Source organism: Poecilia reticulata, chromosome 14, assembly GCF_904066995.2.
Source record: "Poecilia reticulata chromosome 14, P_reticulata-male-v2, whole genome shotgun sequence".
NCBI lineage: Eukaryota > Metazoa > Chordata > Actinopteri > Cyprinodontiformes > Poeciliidae > Poecilia > Poecilia reticulata.
This window is the reverse complement of record NC_088843.1, coordinates 27,976,914-27,997,019: the sequence shown is the minus strand read 5'-3', so window position 1 is coordinate 27,997,019 and position 20,106 is coordinate 27,976,914. Positions and strand designations below refer to the sequence as shown.

The following is a 20,106-nucleotide window of genomic DNA, read 5'->3' as shown; positions in this document are numbered from 1 at the left end:
GAAAGATGATGTGCGCTGAGGTTTGACATTTTTCAGAAATATATGGAAAAACATGGGTCTGAGAGTTTGTCCTGTCGCACGACATCGTCGGAAGCACCTGGACAGAAAACCGTAAGCCCTAGGGAAATTTTGAAAACATTTTACCGGAGCAGGCATGCGTATCTATGTCCTGACCGACTTTTAGGCCAATCGGGCGATATTTGTGGGCGTGAGTGCAAGTGAGAAATTATTTTGGGGTCAGAAATCCACTCTCTCCCCACACTGTAGCGCCCTCACACTCCAACTTTTCGAAAAATTTAAAACTTTGGGTTGTTTTGAGACATGTTGTGGACAAACCGTAATTCGTATCGACGTACTGTCTTCACTTTAGAAGAGATCACTGACATTTCTACAAACTGAAGTTTGAATGGCATTTCTACATGAATTCATGATGACACAGTAATTCGTCAAAAATAGTGTATTTTTAGGATTTTCTGTCCCCTCGCTCCATTGACTTTTATGGGGTTTTGGGGGGTCTTCTTTTGCAATTTATGTTGCCATGGTAACTCCAAATCCCACCAGAAGAAATGGCTCCCTTCTCGGAATTGAGCCGCAATTTTTGATACCGCATTTGTGGGGGTGCACGCAGCGGTACGAGACGCATTAACGGTGTGGAAGAAAAACTAGAAAATTCCTGAATAAATTTAAACGGGGCATGCCAAAGTTTGCCCGTCGGTTGGAACCCAGCGTTCTGATGCTAAAAATAATCATCAATGCTAAGGTTAGCAAAATTGTAGTCAATAACCTGTGGAGAGTCAGTAGCATATTCACTAAGCTGTACTTGTACCATACATTATGTTAAAATTAATGCATAAGATAAAATTAGCCAAAATGCTAATGTTAGCGTGAAGGCTATCAGTAGCATGTGGGGCTTCATGAGCATGTTTTCTTTCATTGACTTATTCCATTCAGTATACAAAACATGGCAAATAAGTGAGAAAATTAACTAAGGGGTTAATTTAGGTAAAAGGCTAATGCTAATGCACTGCTTTCCGCAGTTCATTAGCAAGGGTAGTGAAATGCTCATGTTTGTGCTAATGTTAATGCAATGCCTTGCAAGCACTTCACTATCCTGAGAAAAATTACGTTAAAAAAGCTAAATATTATTGCACCGCCTTCAGCGGTGCACTGATGTAAGAATTTGAATGCTTTTATTTTGAAAGTTTCAGTAAGCTTCATTTTAATGACCACACAAATTCAATATGTAGCAGTGGTTTGTTTAAACCAGTCACATAAAGCCCAAAAGAGCAATTACCTGATGTGAAAATTGTCAGGGCTTTTATTTTGAAATGTTCCGTAAGCTTCATTTTAAATGGCCACACTAATCCAATGTGTAACAGTGGTTTGGTTAATCCAGCTAAATAATGACCAAAGTAATAATTGAGTGTTCCACCATGTTGTACACTGGACGAAAAGTGGGAGGGTTGGGGAGGTGCAGGGGAAGTGCGGGGGTGTGTTAACATCTTAACGTCTCTACTTAGCATATGAATAACAACAGGAGACCCACGTGAATTGTCAGTCATTGGATGAAAAAACAATGACATCACAATTCATTACTGACACGTGATTGGTTGGTAGATATCTCCCTATTGGACACACTAGACCTTTATAATTACAGGCCTGGTTAAGCCCCTCCCTAATAAATTCTAAAAAAAATAACCCAGAAATAAAAATACACTAAGCACAAGGCATAAGTTTATATTTTTAATTTTTGTTGAAAAAGAAATATGTACAGACATGCATATAACACACATCTACAAATAAAGAAACCACACATATATAAAATAAAATACATCTACAAGAAACCACACATGTATATAAAAAACACATATACAAGAAACCACACATGTATATAAAAAACACATCTACAAATAAAAAAAAACTTCAGTTAAAAAAAAAAAAAAAAAAAGATTACAGCACAAAATGCTTGTCTACTTCTGGGCCGTGTGGTGGTGGCTTTCTTTCTGAGCATGATCCCACATACAAACTCTTATAACGCAACATGCTGTATTTAGGGTTCGCTTCAAGTCTCTTGTAGTTTGAGCAGAGGTTGCCGAGCTCCTGGCTGCGGAAACTTGGTGGTCTCACAATCCAGCCCGATACACCTTCGAAGACGCCATCCTCTTCATCAGACATGAGGTCAATGGTGACACCTTCCCAAAAGGAAATCTCCTCTGCTGCCAGGACGCTCTCCCTCGCCTCCAGCAGCTGTTGACACAGAACAGACATTAAGTCATAAAGAATCTTTATCAAAACATATTGTTGAAACTATACCGGCATTTTAAGTGTCTTGGTTTAGAAACACCAAATATGGGGAGGTGTAATCAATTTGTCATTGAAAACTATGGCTATGTCGTAAAGTATCAACTCCTGAATATCATGTGAATAAACATGATATTTAACAAAACATTGATAAAAGTACTTAAGTGATTAACCATTGAGGCTACATTAAAATTATTGCAAACCATCTTGCCCCAAAATGTTACAGCTTCTTAAGAAAATTTTGTTATTTTTCTTTTCACTGCTGATTGCATTCATACACACATATATACAAACATGCATGCAAAACTGATGCATTTGATGCAATTGTAATATCTCTAGTAATAAATCTTACCTGCTTCTTTCTTTAGCTACATCTGGATGACTGGCAGTAGGTCCTGGATGCAGCTGGAAAACATTTTTGTGCATTGTCAATACATAGCACAATTACATTATGTACATAAACAATGTTGAAGCATAAAATATCATCATTCTAAAATAGTAGATACACACAGTTGCATCTCTGTCCTCATCACGGACATCAGAACGTTCCAGAAGAGTCTGATTGACACAAATGTGACTCTCATTCTGTGGAGTCTGTGGAAATAAATGTAAAATTAAAGAAACATTATAGCAAATATATCGCTTTCTCAAAAATATGTAAGTAAATAAGTTAAAATTATTCTCAACCAGCCATTGTAAGAAACAAACAAAGCAACTCGCCTCGCACGTGCTATTTATAAAAGCTTTCTTACCGTGAGTTCGGCCTTGTTGGACCGCCGCGGTGTCATCTGTTGTTTTCCGCCGGAACATTGCTTAATATCAAAACGATACTGGAAAGGTAACTCCGTGAAATAGGACTTTTTCCACCATTTCACACAACGCACGGGTATTTTCGTCCATGTTAGGTGTAGGCAGTTATGCACAGGTGGTAACGAGTGCTTATCTTCCTCTGGAGTTTAATGGCGGCTGCTTGACCGACTATGAAAGCGCATTACTCCCACCAACTGGACTGGAGTGAAAAATACATTCTAAAAGTTATTTTTTCAAAAGTTACGTGACAGTATATTTTATTTTTATTATAATTGCTAAAATGTTTTTAGCAATTATATGTAAAATATGTTTATTTACTCAATTCTACTTTGAGCTGTCTCCTTTTTAGTTTATACAGAATATGATTCATAATCCGTGAGTTATATTTAATGCTTAACTAACAAAACTTTTAAAAAAAGAATACAAATGTTTATACTCTATCAGAAGGTATCACAAACTTTCAACCATTTTGTTCTTCAATTTAAACTTGAGAGTTAAGCAACTGAATACTGAAAAATCTGTAGTTTCTTAAGTCCTGTATTGTGATGTGGAATGACCACTATCACTCCAATATAGCATGACTCTGGGTCTTTAAAGCAATCAGTGAACATTAACATTAGTTTGAATATTATTCACAAAAATACTTTATGTACAATCTACCACTCTGGAACATGGTTTTTATTATTATTTTTGATTAAGTTGTGCAATTCCTGCCATCACAAGATAAATCTTCAGATAGGAGGAATGTCAAAGTAAGATCACGTTTCACAAAAGTCTATTGTATGTATTCATGCATATACTTCTTTTATATCTTCAATTCAACCAAAACTAAGTTTTTCAGTGCTCCTAACACACATGTAATATATATTTTAATGGATAAGATTGTTTTCTCCAAACATACTTCTTTATGGTGAACAGAAATTAAAAAGGATTAGTGCTCAACAGTTGATTTGCATTTGCATGGCACTCAGCAACTTCATTTAAATACGAAAACCTCTGCTAGGCACAAGGGAAGGGGGATGATAGCGGAACACGGACACACTGCGTTTTTGACCATTTTTGGCAGTGTTCGACTCTGACTAAAACCTCTTGCCGAAAGCCCTCAATCTCCATGCGCATGGCAGAACAAGGTGTCAATAGCTGACGAAAATCCCATTTTTCGTCCTGTGGGAGTTCTGACCTTCTGCTCTGCCCTCTGTATTAAAGTGTTCCGCCATGTTTAGAACTAGAGTCTTTGTAATCCAAATCAGCAGTTCTGCCTTTCTCTGTATTCTGTTGCTATAGCGATTAATCCTCAGCCAACTGCTGTGTGTTTGAGACAAAAAGGTGGAGAAGGAATTCTATCTTTATGAGACAACCAGTCAGTTTTGATGAAAAAAGCAGTCCGAACAAATGCTTCCTGTTCAGGATCCGTAAGGCCGATCCAAAAATCATTTGAGGCGTATGAGAGGGCTATTTGTCGTTTCCAATAGTCCCGCGATTCATATCTGTAGCTCACTCACAGAAATGGCAGCGATGAGAGAAAAATGATGTGCGTTGAGCTCAGAAATTTTTCAGAAAAGTCTAAAAATGAATGGTTCAGTGCCTGAGGTTACCCTGTCACTTGATTTCACTTTGAAGCACCTTGACAGAAAACTGTCAGCCATAGAGAAATTTTGAAAACATTTTACGGGAGCAGGCATGCGTATCAATGTCATGACCAACTTTCATGTCAAAAGAGCAATTTTTGCAGCCATGAGAGCAATTTCAAAATTACTTTGGGGTAAAAAATTCCATCGTTTTCTCACTCTAAAAATCGGCAGTTGGTGTCAGTTACACTCTAAGGTTCGGCAGTTGGAAATTTTGCTCGTTTTCCGCTTTTTACGTCGCCATCGTAACTCCGATCCCCAATAAAAATAATAGCTCCCTTCTTGGCATAGAGCCGCACGTTTTGATACCACTTTTGTGGGTGTGCACGCAGTGGTACGAGCCGCATTAACGGTGATGGAAGAAAAATAAATAAAGATACATTCTATTGGGTGTAGAACAATAGATGCCTGCCATGCATTACATGCCTTGCAGTGACTGCCTTGCAAGGCAGTCACTGCTCTTCCCTATTTAATGCTAATGGCATGCCCCAATAAATAATAAAGAGACATTCTATTAGGTGTAGAACAATAGGTGCCTGCCATGCAATGCATAGGGAGAGCAGTGAGTGACTTGCAAAGCATTGCTATGGCATGCCCCAATAAGAGCAGATGATCTGAGATAAAAAACCCAACAAACCTTTACAATTACAAGCATCTTAGTAAATCAAAAACTCTCCTGATCAAAACCTTAGCACCAGAGAAGTTACTGAATCAGGTTTGCTGGTGAATCATATCCAGATTGTAACTTAATTTTCAAAATGTAAAATGACAAACAAAAAAGCAGGAGCAAACAGCTGATCAAAAATTTAACTCTGTAGTTTTAAAAAGTCAAAATCAGCACCTACTTTGAGACTACCACAACCACCATAATAGGAATAGCAACAATGTTTTCTCTTTTTGAGATGCAAAAGCAAAGCTAAATTGGATGCTTCAAGACCATTATTTTTAATTTAATTCTGCTCAGAACATGGACACCCAGCAGCAATATCCTTCTGGACTAAGGGTTGTCTCCTATTTAGCAAAGAGTGGGTGGTTTAACAAAACAATGCTGCAGTTCACAATCCCCGCTTGGTTTGTAAACATCCACTTCCATCCATCCTAAACATTTCTAGTGGTTCAAAAGATGAATGTCCATCCATCCATCCATCCATCCATCCATCCATCCATCCATCCATCCATCCATCCATCCATCCATCCATCCATCCATCCATCCATCCATCCATCCATCCATCCATCCATCCATCCATCCATCCATCCATCCATCCATCCATCCATCCATCCATCCATTTTCTTTCACCCTTGTCCCTCAGTGGGGTCGGGAGGGTTGCTGGTGCCTATCTCCAGCTGACGTTCCGGGCGAGAGGCGGGGTACACTCTGGACAGGTCCAAAAGATGAATGTGATTCTCCTAAAAGTGTCGGACGGGGATTGTGAACAGGAGCTTTGGGAGCTTCTCTTGTACATTTTGAAAAATGTTTTTTTTCAAAATGTAAAAACACGTTTTACATTTTGCATTTTAAAGCTCCACTTCCAACCCGTTCCAATAAAGCAGCATAAAATCTGAAAACATGTAACTGTTGTCCTGGTGTTAAAATTTGTACCATTAACATTTGGACTCCTTATGTATAATATCTTTACCTGACAGAAGACAGCTTCCCCGCCGTCGGCTCCATGAGTTAGCCTGACAATAACCATTTCTCTCTGGTTGGCGACGTCACTTCTCAGCTCCCCCCAGAGCTCCACTTCCCCTCCTCCCTGAGGATCCCGAATGTAGACCTTTCCACTTGTCAGAATGGTTGCTTCCAGCTCTGTGCTGTCTTCTCTGGTGAAGATCAACTTCCTACACTGGAGGCATTGTCCTTCCTTAACTTCCAGATGGAGACCTGCCGGGCACAAAGCGGAACCCAGCCCTAGCACCTTCCCACCCTTGCTTAAGTAAGTAAGAAAGCGAGTCTGAAGCTCAGCAGTCAAGGATTCCTCTTCCGCCAAAACCAGGAGCCTGGTGTTGTCCAGCCATGGGTCACTTAGCGCTTGTTCTTGCAGGAGGGGATAAATAGTGTTGTTTTCCACATTTATGCAGTCTAACAAAAGATGATGAATTGCTTGGAAACGTTCCTCACATCCACCTGTGTACACAAGAATGTTTGGCGCTTTTCCAAAAAACCCAGTAGAATCATGTTCTAGTTCAGCCAGACACCCGTCCACACTATCCAGCCCCACAGAGGTGTCATCAGGTAGATCTGGAATGTTCTCAGCTGAGGCATATTTCACAGAGAGGATGGTGCTGTTCTCCAGTTCTAAGCATTCATGGCAGCTGGAGAGATGAAGGTGGTGTCCATAGCCCTCCATGTGGTGATGATGGGATTCCAAATGAACAGTTTGAGAGTTGGGCAGAGGCTCTGATCCCCGCCGCTCCTGCAGCCTCTTCTTCACCTCAGGGGGTAGCAGGAGACTACCTTTTCGGAAGTGCAGATTCTGTTGGTCAGCAGGCAACAGCTGAGAGAATGACTCGGAGAGGCCCTCCTCAGGAGTAGTGGACGAAAGTAAGAGCGCCTCCACAGGTTGTGGCCTCTCAAGACACTGCCGTTCCAACACCTTACTGAGAGTGCTTTCTTGGAGCAAAACAGCTATATGGAAAAAGCCAAAATCCACCAAACATAGTCAGTCATATGACATATTGATATTCAATAGAATAAATTAAGATGGGGACATTTAAAGATATGATACAAAATATATTTTCTTTTTATCGTCAGGTTAGATTTCAAACATGGATGCTTCCTAAAACAATATTTAGGTTCTTTCAGCAGAAATACAAAAAAGTGAGCAAAAAAATGTGTGAAAGTCTTGTTCACTTGTTTTCTTTTTAACCGCCTAAGAATCAGCAAAAATAATTTAGCTTTCCAGCCAACAAGACGTTGAACAAGTCACTAAAGTAACAACGCTTCAGGCAGACAATTCTTTCAGCCAACATCAAGATAAAATGAGAATCCTACTGACACACAACTCTGTGGTCATTTACAAACCACAGTAATGAGTTCAGTAATGAGTTAGTGTCATTACTGAAAAATCTCTGTATTAATGGCATGTTAATGGCTTTAAGTTCAGCTTCCTTCTGTCAGACTAATGGAAAACACTTTGACATGTGACATTTTTACTGGTCATAAACAACCAAGTTAGATTTTGTAGAATAAACATCTTCATACTCATAAAGGTAAGTTGGAGCTGACAAGCTGAGTTAGTGAAAACTAGTTGTTTTTCACACCTTAACAATAAATATCCCCAATACACCTGATAAAAACTATAATTACTGACCTGCCTTGAACATTACCACCAGTATGCCAATCAAGTCTTACTCATGTTGCACAGACATCACTCTGACAGCTTATTTTTTCATGTGGTAATTCTCTTCTGTAACTAGTGGCTGATGACAAAATGCAGTGAAGGGCAACATACGGATTATCTTTGAAGGCACCAGTCCACTGTCCAGTTGAAGGCGATCTTCGATAAAAGCGACCCCAAGACGGCTGAAGTTATCTAGACTAGTCTGTGCCACCGCCCTGAATGGCTGGTCCGGGCTGAAGGCCAGGGGGAAACAGTAATCAGACCACTTCAGCACCTGCATATAAAAAAAACCCAACATGAATGCTATTACTCCTTCATACACAATAAAATCTAATTGAATTGTTTCCTAACACAAAAATTTACAATTTAAATCAAATCAAAAATACTTTATCCCAAAGGGGAAATTAAATGTTATAACTTATATCATCAAAGAATCTTCAAGCAGTTGGTGATGCTGTAGGCAGGAAAGATCTCTAATAGCAGTCAATCTTGCAGCAAATCTGAAGAGGCCTTTGACTAAGACTATGACAGTCTTGTGACTGTCATAACATGTTAACAGCTGAATTTTGGGAAAGCAGAGAATATTCCACAGTAACCTGTCCTGGGGGCCATCATCAGTTATTAGCAAACACTGCTAATCCACCGCTTTTGCTGCTCCTATTTAAATCTGTCTGGCCATATTAGTTAGAAAGCCAGGCAGAGTGCCATCCTTACTTATTTAATAAAAAACTAATCATCTTTGCATTTTATTGTTCTTTTGGTAGTAGAAGAATTTTTTCTTTTTCCTTTTTTTCCTCATCATTTCAACTTTCTTAACCCTTTGAATTCATTTTTCAGGTAACCTACTTATCCACATGTTCTTGTCACGTAACTTTTAAATTTGAAAGATGTGGAGCTTACTTGCTTATTTGTTGCAGGAGGATATCCTACTTGGTTCTCTGCAGCTTCTATTATGAATGAAATATTATCTATTTGTTGAGCATCAACTAAAGAGGATCCAAGAACAGTCCATTGGCTGAGGTCATCACACTCCTGGGGGAACATCACAGGAAGGAATAATGAGGATTATTCCAGAATTTTGGCAAGTGAATGTAGACACATTGCCAGAAAAAAGAGCCTTGCAAAACAATTCACATCCATTAAATCTTCAGAGTTTGTGATGTTACAACTACAACCTACAATGTATTTTATCATGTTTTAATGTTTACACACCAACAACAAAGTGGCTTCCAACAGAAGAGGAAGAAAAATGAATCTGTGTTTTGAAAAAAAAAACCCCACAAATGTGAATAGCTTTGTAAAGACACTGTAGCTTGAGACAACCAGATGTTAATAGGAAATACATTTATTTCCATTACAACAAATGTCAACTAAATTTCAAGTGGAGTATTAATGTCTTACATGGCAGTTGTATCAACTTGTCCAAGTGAAGCAGCCTCTCTACACAGCTAACTGGATGGTTTATCTCTATAAACTGATTTTTAAGTCATCTCCGGGTATATGCAACAGTCTAATAACATTTAAATCAGACTACAAACATGGGAATGTCTAAGTTAAATCCAAATGATAAAAAATTGGATTATGAATGGATGCTGCTATGCAACAATTATTCTTCATAAGTGATCTTTTTTTGTAAAGATTAAACAATAACCACCGCATCGATGTTTAGGATTTAACCGAAGCCAAAAGCCTAAAACAGTATTAAAACAATCAAGGAAAGGTGCCTGTATAAAACCACTATCGTGTACAGAGTGACAGGGGTTTAAGCAAATAATGAAGACATATGAAACGCGTGGAAGACAGATCTGAATATGGTGTATGTGAACAAATAATTACAGAAGCAAATTCTGAAAATCATTCCAGCTTTCCAGTTGTTTTTATGCATCTACAGCAACAAATATGTCTAAAGTGACTCGGGATTTTTCATGGTCACTGAGCCATCAGTATTTACATAAATATAAAAACAAGTACAATATTCAATGAAAATAATGCGCTTGGATTTTTCGGCGCTAATTTCAGCAAAATCTCTAAGCCTTTAGCTGACGATTACCAAATAAGCTGAGCATTAAGAAGACATTGATTTGCTCTGTAAAAAGTTTGGTAAACTTATAAGTTTACATTTTGAAGTACTGAATGTTTCTGGACTAATCTTGTGACCCATACCCCTGTGGAAAACACACTTTACTTTCTCCACTTGCTGTGTTCTCCATGAATGCAGAAGATTCTTGCGTGTTTCCTCCCCCTCTCAAGAACATGAAGGGGGAAAAAAGCGACCTGTGTTCCAGCTAAGCTCACATGTCTAACCTGAGCCTCCGTGACATAGACGGCCTTGTCTCCGAGCTGGAGGAAAACATTATCCTCGGGAGGAAACAGCTGCTGGGAATGTGGAGCGGCTGTGTGGAGTCCTGGGGGCGGTGCTGTAGGGGGCGCAGAGCCCGAGCTGGAGCCGGAACAGAAGGTGAGACAGAGGCTGTTCTTCCTGCTTCTCAGCCTGGACAGACTGTTGCGGATCAGCACCGAGTAACACTTGTGAAAACGGACCCACATATAGACGTAACACAGAGTTATTAACATTTTATCCACCATGCGCCGCTTTTCTATTAAGTTTTGCTATCATATTGATTCCCTTCAATGACATCAATCCAAATCTAGTCTCTAAGCCCACAGAAACAGAGTAATACCGCCATAACCTTGAAAGGAAGCGAAGCAAAGTCCGCCTACTCTTCTTCTGTTGTTTATTAGCAGGTGACGTCTTCTTCTTCTTTTTTTTAAATTGATCTTTATTGACATACAGAATACATAACAGTACAAACATACCATACATTGTTGTAAAATGACCGCCAGGGGTTTACAGAAACTGAGAAATCACCATAACATTACGTAAATGCATTAAACAGAGAACATAAACAACATTTTAATAGCTTCTTCTTCTTCTTCTTCTTCTTCTTCTTCTCATAAAAGGGGATAGACCATAGACATAATATAAGAGTAGACCCCGCATTGGCTGCTCCGGCGCAGGAAATACGGCGGCCATCTTGGAGCGGTCCACCACTCCACTCAGCATAATGTGTTTAAAAGGCACAACGCATAATCGATCATAACACACTTTTGGAAACCATATTCAAACATCTATCAAAGCTAAATTTTTAAACAACATATGTTTTAAGTATGTTTTTAACATATAGTTCAGCATATTTAAATATGCTTAGTGGCTATAACAATAGAATAGGAATGGAATATTCTGATATTGATGTATGATGAGCATATTACAAAGCACACAGCCATTAATAATTTATTTAATAAATTATTTAGTAATATCAATACATATTTATATAAATATACAAACACAAATAAATAATGATTAATACTGAATAATATATATTGGATACATGTTTATATGTATGTGTATTAGAGGTGTGCCGATCGATCGGTCACCGATCATAATCGGCCGATTTTCGTGAAAAAGTGCACGATCGGTGATCGGCGATCATTGGCTCTTGTTGCCGATACCGATCACCTGCATCTCATTTCTCAGCCTGCCTGTGCAGCTGGTCTCCTCTTTCCTTCACTCTGCACAAAACGCGCAGCAACAAATCCTAAGCGATGTGGAACTATAACGCACTGAGTGAATGGGGAAGTTTGCGTGTTGCGGCGGAAAATTGAAGCACGTCAAAATGCATCAACACAACGAAGCTAATACGACAAAAACAATGCCATACTTGACGGAGTTTGGCTACATCGAGGCTCACTGCAGTAAAAAAGACATATGGAGGATCAGATAGCAGGTAAAGCAGCGCACAGCTACAAACACTCACCCGGATTAGCATGACGGTCAGAAAGCTAAACAAATAACGCGCAAAATTATTTAAGTCTTCAAGCGGCGATATAAGACGCTGGTGCTGATCTTGCTGTTGAACCGCTGCTACGTGCTACAGGTAGTAATATTTCACAGACGGAGCGCCGCTTCTGCTCCACCTGGTAGTGACTCTCACACCGAACCTCTGCTTAAAGCTGCAGCATCTAACCTAAAAATACATTTTACATACGTATTAAAACTTTCGCTGTCCTAACATGAGACAGATAATCTCTAAAAAAATAATCTATCTCCTCCCTGCTCTGCATAATTACTCCGCTCAGTCAGAAACAGCCACTCAGAACTAGCAGTAATCACCTAGCCGCCATGCTATCAGGAAGTTTTCATTCAGTAACTGGATTGTTTATTGTAATGAAACCTGTATTTGCCTTTGAATGTTAAGTTTTATACTTGAATTTTTTTGGCAATGTTGAGAGGTTTTATTTTGGCTCTTTGCATTATTTAGCCTCTTCAGAGCCTTCATATGTTATCAGTCTGTTAAAGATGGTATTATTGATAGCAGCACAATTTGCAGAATGCCTGTTTTGTTTAGTTTTCTTCTTGGAAAAAGTTATTAAAAATAAGTTTTGTCTAAATTAAGGTGAATTCATGGTTCCTTTTTCCATATAATGTAACCGGTAGTGTTTATGATAAAAAAAAATAATAGTAATAATTATGTGATCGGTATCGGTGATCGGCCCTCATGGATGATCGGTATCGGCAGGAAAAAACCTGATCGGCACATCTCTAATGTAATATGTAATACATACATATATATAGATATATGTATATGTTTTTCAGCCGACGAGTTCTAGCTTCAGAGTGATTCAGCAGCTGAGATTGAGTCCAAAATCCAATGCGAGACTCATCCGTGCTGCAGTGAATCCGTCTCTCTTTAAAGATATTTCCCTCTTCTTCCTCACATCGTGTCTTTATGAAAACTTCAAAACAAAAACGGAAGATTTGGGAGCTATCTTACTTTTGACAGAGTGAGAGAATTACATATAAATAATAGTCTTTACCACCTATGTAAACTTTGCTGGTGAATGTTATAACACATAATAAGTTTTATAATATAAGTTACATTGTTTCATTTCTAATGTAGGTTATTGTGTTAGATAATCTAAGTCAATGTTAGAGAATAATAATTATTTTTTTTAGATTTACTGAATCACAGTTAGCCTTCATAGTGGAGCTGAACCCCGGTATTACACCAAGCACTTGTTAAGGAAGAATTTTTATATTACAATTAAATTTAGCAAAACTCTGGCTCTGATTCTTCCTTTTGATCCCAGGTTCTCTCGCATGGCCACGTGTGGGGACAAAAACACAACAATGCGTGTTGACGTCACAGAATTACAGAATTTAATCCAATCAGAAGAAAGTACAAGATAGTACAGGAAACTGAAGAAACACAGATACAAACATTGTTACCTGAGACAAGAAGACAAAGAAATATCAAGGATGTCCATGGAGAAAGAGCTGGTGCAGAAGTAAAATAAATCAGCTTTTTTCTAAATTGTTTCCCTTGTGCACAAACTTTTATACCTGTAGGTGTGTTTTTCTCTTAATGTATTCTCCTTGGGCTGCCACCTTATCGTGGTGGAGGGGTTTGAGTGTCCCAATGATCCTAGGAGCTATGCTGTCTGGGGCTTTATGCCCCTGGTAGGGTCACCCAAGGCAGACAGGTCTTAGGTGAGGAACCAGACAAAGTGCAGCCCGAAGACCCCTATGATGAATACGAACTTTGGACTGCGTTTTCCCTCGCCCGGACGCGGGTCACCGGGGCCCCACTCTGGAGCCAGGCCTGGAGGTGGGGCACGATGGCGAGCGCCTGGTGGCCGGGCTTTTACCCAAGGAGCCCGGCCGGGCTCAGCCCGAAGAGGAGACGTGGGTCCCCCTTCCGATGGGCTCACCACCTGTCCGAGGGGCCAAAGGGGTCGGGTGCATTGTGCTATGGGCAGCAGCCAAGGGAGGGGACCCTGGCGGTCTGATCCTCGGCTGCAGAAGCTGGCTCTCGGGACGTGGAACGTCACCTCTCTGGTGGGGAAGGAACCGGAGCTAGCGTGCGAAGCTGAGAGGTTCCGGCTAGAAATAGCCGGCCTCACCTTGACGCATGGCTCTGGTTCTGGAACCAGTTTCCTTGAGAGGGGCTGGATGTACTTCCACTCTGGAGTTGCCAACGGTGAGAGGCGCCGGGCTGGAGTGGGCATACTTGTTGCCCCCCATTTGGGCGCCTGTACGTTGGGGTTCACCCCGGTGAACGAGAGGGTGGCCTCCCTCCGCCTACGGGTGGGGGGATGGGTTCTGACTGTTGTTTGTGCTTACGGGCTGAACGGCAGTTCAGATTACCCACCCTTCTTGGAGTCCTTAGAGGGGGTACTGGAGAGTGCCCCTCCTGGGGACTCCCTTGTTCTACTGGGAGACTTCAACGCTCACGTGGGCAATGACAGTGAGACCTGGAGAGGCGTGGTTGGGAGGAACGGCACCCCCGATCTGAACCCAAGCGGTGTTCTGTTGTTGGACTTCTGTGCTCGTCACGGATTGTCCATCACGAACACCATGTTCAGGCATAAGGGCGTCCATATGTGCACTTGGCACCAGGACGCCCTAGGCCGCAGTTCGATGATTGACTTTGTCATCGTCTCATCGGATTTGCGGCCGTATGTCTTGGACACTCGGGTGAAGAGAGGTGCGGAGCTGTCCACTGACCACTACCTGGTGACGAGTTGGCTCTGGCGGTGGGGGAGGAAGCCGGTCAGACCTGGCAGGCCCAAACGTGTAGTGAGGGTCTGCTGGGAACGTCTGGCGGAGTCCCCTGTGAGACGGAGCTTCAACTCTCATCTCCGGCAGAACTTCGAACACGTTCCGGGGGAGGTGGGGGACATTGAGTCTGAGTGGACCATGTTCTGTTCCTCCATTGCCAAGGCGGCCTATCGGAGCTGCGGCCGCAAGGTCGTTGGTGCCTGTCGCGGCGGCAACCCTCGAACCCGTTGGTGGACACCTTCGGTGAGGGATGCTGTCAAGCTGAAGAAGGAGTCCTACCGGGCCTTTTTGGCCTGTGGGACTCCAGAAGCAGCTGATAGGTACCGGCGGGCGAAACGGCATGCGGCTCGGGTTGTCGCTGAGGCAAAAACTCGGGCGTGGGAGGAGTTTGGAGAGGCCATGGAGACAGACTTCCGTACGGCTTCGAGGCGATTCTGGTCCACCATCCGGCGTCTCAGGGGGGGGAAGCAGTGCAGCACCAACACTGTTTATAGTGGGGATGGTGCGCTGCTGACCTCAACTCGGGACGTTGTGGGCCGGTGGGCGGAATACTTCGAAGACCTCCTCAATCCCACCAACATGCCTTCTGTTGTTGAAGCTGAGCATGGGGACTCTGGGCTGGGCTCTCCAATCTCTGGGGACGAGGTCGCCGAGGTGGTCAAAAAGCTCCTCGGTGGCAGGGCCCCGGGGGTGGATGAGATCCGCCCGGAGTTCCTTAAGGCTCTGGATGTTGCGGGGTTGTGTTGGCTAACGCGACTCTGCAATATCGCATGGACATCGGGGGCAGTTCCCCTGGACTGGCAGACTGGGGTGGTGGTCCCACTGTTTAAAAAGGGGGACCGGAGGGTGTGCTCCAATTACAGGGGGATCACACTCTTAAGCCTCCCTGGTAAGGTCTATTCAGGGGTCCTGGAGAGGAGGGTCCATCGGATAGTCGAACCTCGGATTCAGGAAGAGCAGTGTGGTTTTCGTCCTGGTCGTGGAACACTGGACCAGCTCTACACCCTCAGCGGGGTCCTGGAGGGTGCATGGGAGTTCGCCCAACCAGTCTACATGTGTTTTGTGGACTTGGAGAAGGCGTTCGACCGTGTCCCTCGGGGGACCCTGTGGGGGGTACTCCGGGAGTATGGGGTACCGGGCCCTTTGATACGGGCTGTCAGGTCCCTGTATGACCGCTGTCAGAGTCTGGTCCGCATTGCCGGCAGTAAGTCGGGCTCGTTTCCGGTGAGAGTTGGACTCCGCCAAGGCTGCCCTTTGTCACCGATTCTGTTCATTACTTTTATGGACAGAATTTCTAGGCGCAGCCGAGGTGTTGAGGGGATCCATTTTGGTGGCCTTAGGATCGCATCTCTGCTTTTTGCGGATGATGTGGTCCTGTTGGCTTCATCGGAACATGATCTGCAGCTCTCACTGGAGCGGTTCGCAGCCGAGTGTGAAGCGGCCGGGATGAGGCTCAGTGCCTCCAAATCCGAGGCCATGGTCTTGAGCCGGAAAAGGTAGAGTGCCTTCTCCAGGTCAGGGGGGTCGTCCTGCCTCAAGTGGAGGAGTTTAAGTATCTGGGGATCTTGTTCACGAATGAGGGAAGAAGGGAACGGGAGATCGACAGGCGGATTGGGGCAGCGTCTACTGTGAAGCGGGCGCTGTACCGGTCCGTCGTGGTGAAGAGAGAGCTGAGCCAAAAAGCGAAGCTCTCGATTTACCGGTCGATCTACGTTCCCACCCTCATCTATGGTCATGAGCTTTGTGTCATGACCGAAAGAACGAGATCACGGGTACAAGCGGCCGAAATGAGTTTCCTCCGCAGGGTGGCTGGGCTCTCCCTTAGAGATAGGGTGAGAAGCTCGGTCATCCGGGAGGGACTCAGAGTAGAGCCGCTGCTCCTCCATGTGAAGAGGAGCCAGTTGAGGTGGCTCGGGCATCTGGTAAGGATGCCTCCTGGACGCCTCCCTGGTGAGGTGTTCCGGGCACGTCCCACCGGGAGGAGGCCTCGGGGAAGACCCAGGACACGCTGGAGGGACTACGTCTCTCGGCTGGCCTGGGAACGCCTTGGGATTCCCCCGGAGGAGCTGGAAGAAGTGGCTGGGGAGAGGGAAGTCTGGGCCTCCCTTCTGAAGCTGCTGCCCCCGCGACCCGACCCCGGATAAGCGGAAGAAAATGGATGGATGGATGGATGGATATTCAAATAAGGCGTATCTCTACTTGACCAACTGGAAGGCATCTCTGGCCCTTTTAAATTTAGAAAAAGTCCCGCAATTTGTTCACAAGATCAAACACCTTTTGTTAAATAAGGTAGAAGCAGACTCTCCAAATTCATGGTGGTTTATGGCTTTCACAGATCAGTGTGAAAAGCTAGAACTTCCTACTGATTGTTTCCCGACAAAGAGCAGATCAGAGATCTTGGCAAACAATCTGCTTTAACTACAGTAAAATAAAGATCAATAGGTCAAAATATATTATAAATTTTAAAACTATAATTATGGTATTTTAATCAAGTCATGATACATTCTAAAACTAACTTATTTTAAATTTATTTTCTTAACACTATCCGGCTCTACAGCCATCTGGGCCAAGAGAAACAGATGAATGAACCTCACAGGTAGCTGTGAAATTCTGGTTTCTCTTCTGCTCTGCCAGGAACAAACCTTTAATACTGTACTTTTAATTCAATGAAAAGTTCTCCAAAAACCCAATTTGTTCTTCTGCACTCAGCATCTCTAAAGTTTAGTCCTGATATCAAACCAAAAGCAATAGACAATATTAACAGAAAATAATGGAGTACAATTCCTGTTTCTAATTAGGAATTAGAAACAAATAAGAATTAAGACATTCATTCACCATAAACCTAAGTATTTTCTAATACTAAACAAAACATTTTTATTTGATTCTAATATAGTCAGAAATAATACAATTTCAAATACATTCATCATTGACTAAATTAATTCTAAAACAAGATAATATAATTTTTAGTCAAAACCTGTTATTACTAAGAAAAGTATCTTACAAATTAAATGTTAGTAGTTTAAAACATCTTATGTTATATTCAATTTTTTGCACCATGTCAGATGTTAGTTTTGGAAGACTTCTCATCCTGGTTACGTGAACCGACCAAAGTTCCCTTTCTCAGAGTAATTCAAGTGATACTGTCCTCCACCTTCCTGCATATGTTAATTTATGACCTGCTGTCTTTAATGATAAGACCCCAGGGGTCTGAGCCGAAGCTCTCCTGCAGATCTCTATTCTCCTTTGTACTTTAAATGCTTAACCCAGCAATAGTTCTTCGGGTTTTAAATCACTAACACAAACCTGTTCAAGATTAAGAAATTCGTTCTAAAAGGTTTCAACTGTGTTAAACACTAAAAATAGTCATTTTTCCTCAACACACTATAGCTAATATTAGCTGGTATCTCGCTGGTGGACATAAATACAGTAAAGTAATATTCTAATCACAAAATATACACAATCATATGTCCATCTTACTTGTGAAATGTTGTTTGTTGAGCCCTCACATCAATAGACCATCGATCCAAACAACAATATCCCTCAGTGCTGAGGCATCTTCTGTTATTTTGGTTGAGCAAAGTAGGAGGGACGACCGCTCCTAGATGGCCGCCGTATTTCCTGCGCCGGAGCAGCCAATGCGGGCTCTACTCTTATTCTATGTCTATGCATAAATATGCTTATTCTTATTCTTCTTTTTAATGGCGGTTGGCAAGCAACTTACTGATGTACATTATCGCCATCTACAGGTATGGAATGTGTAGCAACACTACTTTACATTTTTTATTTTGTATTCTGAAGATTAATAAATAATGCTTTCTTTAATATGTAAATATCCAGTATGTTTCCTTAATTTCCCAATATTCCTTTGAGGCTCCATTCTTGACCTGTGCTTCAAACCATTCTTCTCAATTTCTCCCTTTCAGGTTCATACATTTTACAATTCATCAGTGTTCTACATTTTCTTTCTCTCCACATCCTTCATATTTATCATTAATTTTCGGACATTTTTACAAAAGGGATGCCTGTGGGGGGCGTTTGGTCGAAGGTAAACTTTACACCTTAAATCCACAACAATGCCAGTTTAGACTTTGAGCAACTTGGTAAAACTATTGTGTAACATTAAATCATGCTTGACTGCAAATGTATCAATGGCAGCTCTTCAGTGTTTGTTAGCTTCTGTTAGCTTCTTGGCGCAGCTCCGTTCTCCTGCAACTGGTGTTGAGGAATATAATTATGTTAATAGTTAAAAGTTATGTTAATTCACATTAAGATATGTTACTGAAAAGGAATGTATTATGTTGAATGTGCTGGTTCAATCTGACCGAATAAGGTGTTACGAGAAATTCCTGGCAAGTGTCCTGCATGCAAGAGACTCGGCCAGAGTCTCCGTTTGGACATATAAGAACTAACAACTCGACTAATGGTCCTCTGAAGGAGCAGATTTAACTTCCATGAAGTCAGCCCAGAATTCTCGGAACTTCCAACACACACTCAATGTAGAACAGAGCCAGAAGCAAGATTCAGAACGCCATTGGTCAGACGGTTTCCAATACACAAGAGCAGACTGAAACGGTATAATTGCTTGAAGCCAGAAGCAAGGGACAAGACATTTTGGATTCTGAGACTATGAAAATGAGATGATGAAATGTAATATGTGATTCCGCAGATGTGCATTAAATGTCTTCCTGGTTGTCAGTGAGCCGGAGAGAATGGAGTTTTGTGTATCGTCTCTTAATTCATGAGCTTAGCACCTTTGAATTCCTCCATACTGGTAGCTAAAATCACAACACCCTCTCTGTGTATCCCTCTGAAAATGAACCAATTTAAATAAAGAAATCAAGAAATCCCTCCATGGGTGATACCACGATAGAGAGCGTTCATTTTATAGCGTTAACACGGTGCTGTAAGTGGTCAGGTATGAAACGGGGGTGATAGAAAAACACAGCACTTTTAAATTTCAATAATCAGAATGCAGAAATTGTTTCCGTTGTTTTAAAAGGTTTATGTCAGTCTGCCTTTTCCCCATCGATACGCTTCCCGACCGCTGCGCACCTTAGGGGCTTAAAAAAAAAAGACGCGCACATTGCGCAAAACTCTGAAACAGGAGTAGCGGGACATAAAACGGAGCGACGAACTAGATGTGAATTATGGCATAAAAACAGAGAATCCGACTGAAAAAATCAACACATGATGTGAAACACATGAGGATTAGGCGGCGCAGCAGGTGATGAGTGAAGATGACTGAGTGTCAATAAATTATAAAATAAATTTAGCAACAGGAAAGAAACTAAAGTGGACATAGCAATAAACCAAGAGAGGATAAAACTAATGAAATGAAACTAAATGGAAATGAATGAAGAACAAAATGCAAGAATAAACTAAGAAACTAAAGTAAACAGAGGAATAA

General features: G+C 41.8%; 1 protein-coding gene and 1 long non-coding RNA gene across 2 annotated transcripts in view; both read right to left on the bottom strand.

Moving 5' to 3' along the window:
* The window catches only part of hlcs (holocarboxylase synthetase (biotin-(proprionyl-CoA-carboxylase (ATP-hydrolysing)) ligase)), a 38,304-nt gene extending 27,308 nt beyond the window's left edge, over positions 1-10,996 (bottom strand). The window contains exons 1-4 of the mRNA XM_008428654.3: positions 10,385-10,996; positions 8,981-9,112; positions 8,192-8,354; positions 6,377-7,365 (exon numbers count right to left, since the gene is read on the bottom strand). Coding sequence (XP_008426876.1) covers positions 6,377-7,365; positions 8,192-8,354; positions 8,981-9,112; positions 10,385-10,666 — 1,566 coding nt within the window. The 5' untranslated portion in view covers positions 10,667-10,996. The remainder of the gene's footprint in view (positions 1-6,376; positions 7,366-8,191; positions 8,355-8,980; positions 9,113-10,384) is intronic.
* On the bottom strand, positions 1,731-5,914 carry LOC103476368 (uncharacterized). The gene is made up of 3 exons (XR_535455.3): positions 2,808-5,914; positions 2,654-2,706; positions 1,731-2,247 (listed from the first exon to the last, which is right to left on the bottom strand). It is a non-coding gene; the product is annotated as an uncharacterized LOC103476368 (long non-coding RNA).
* Positions 10,997-20,106: the final 9,110 nt, after the last annotated feature.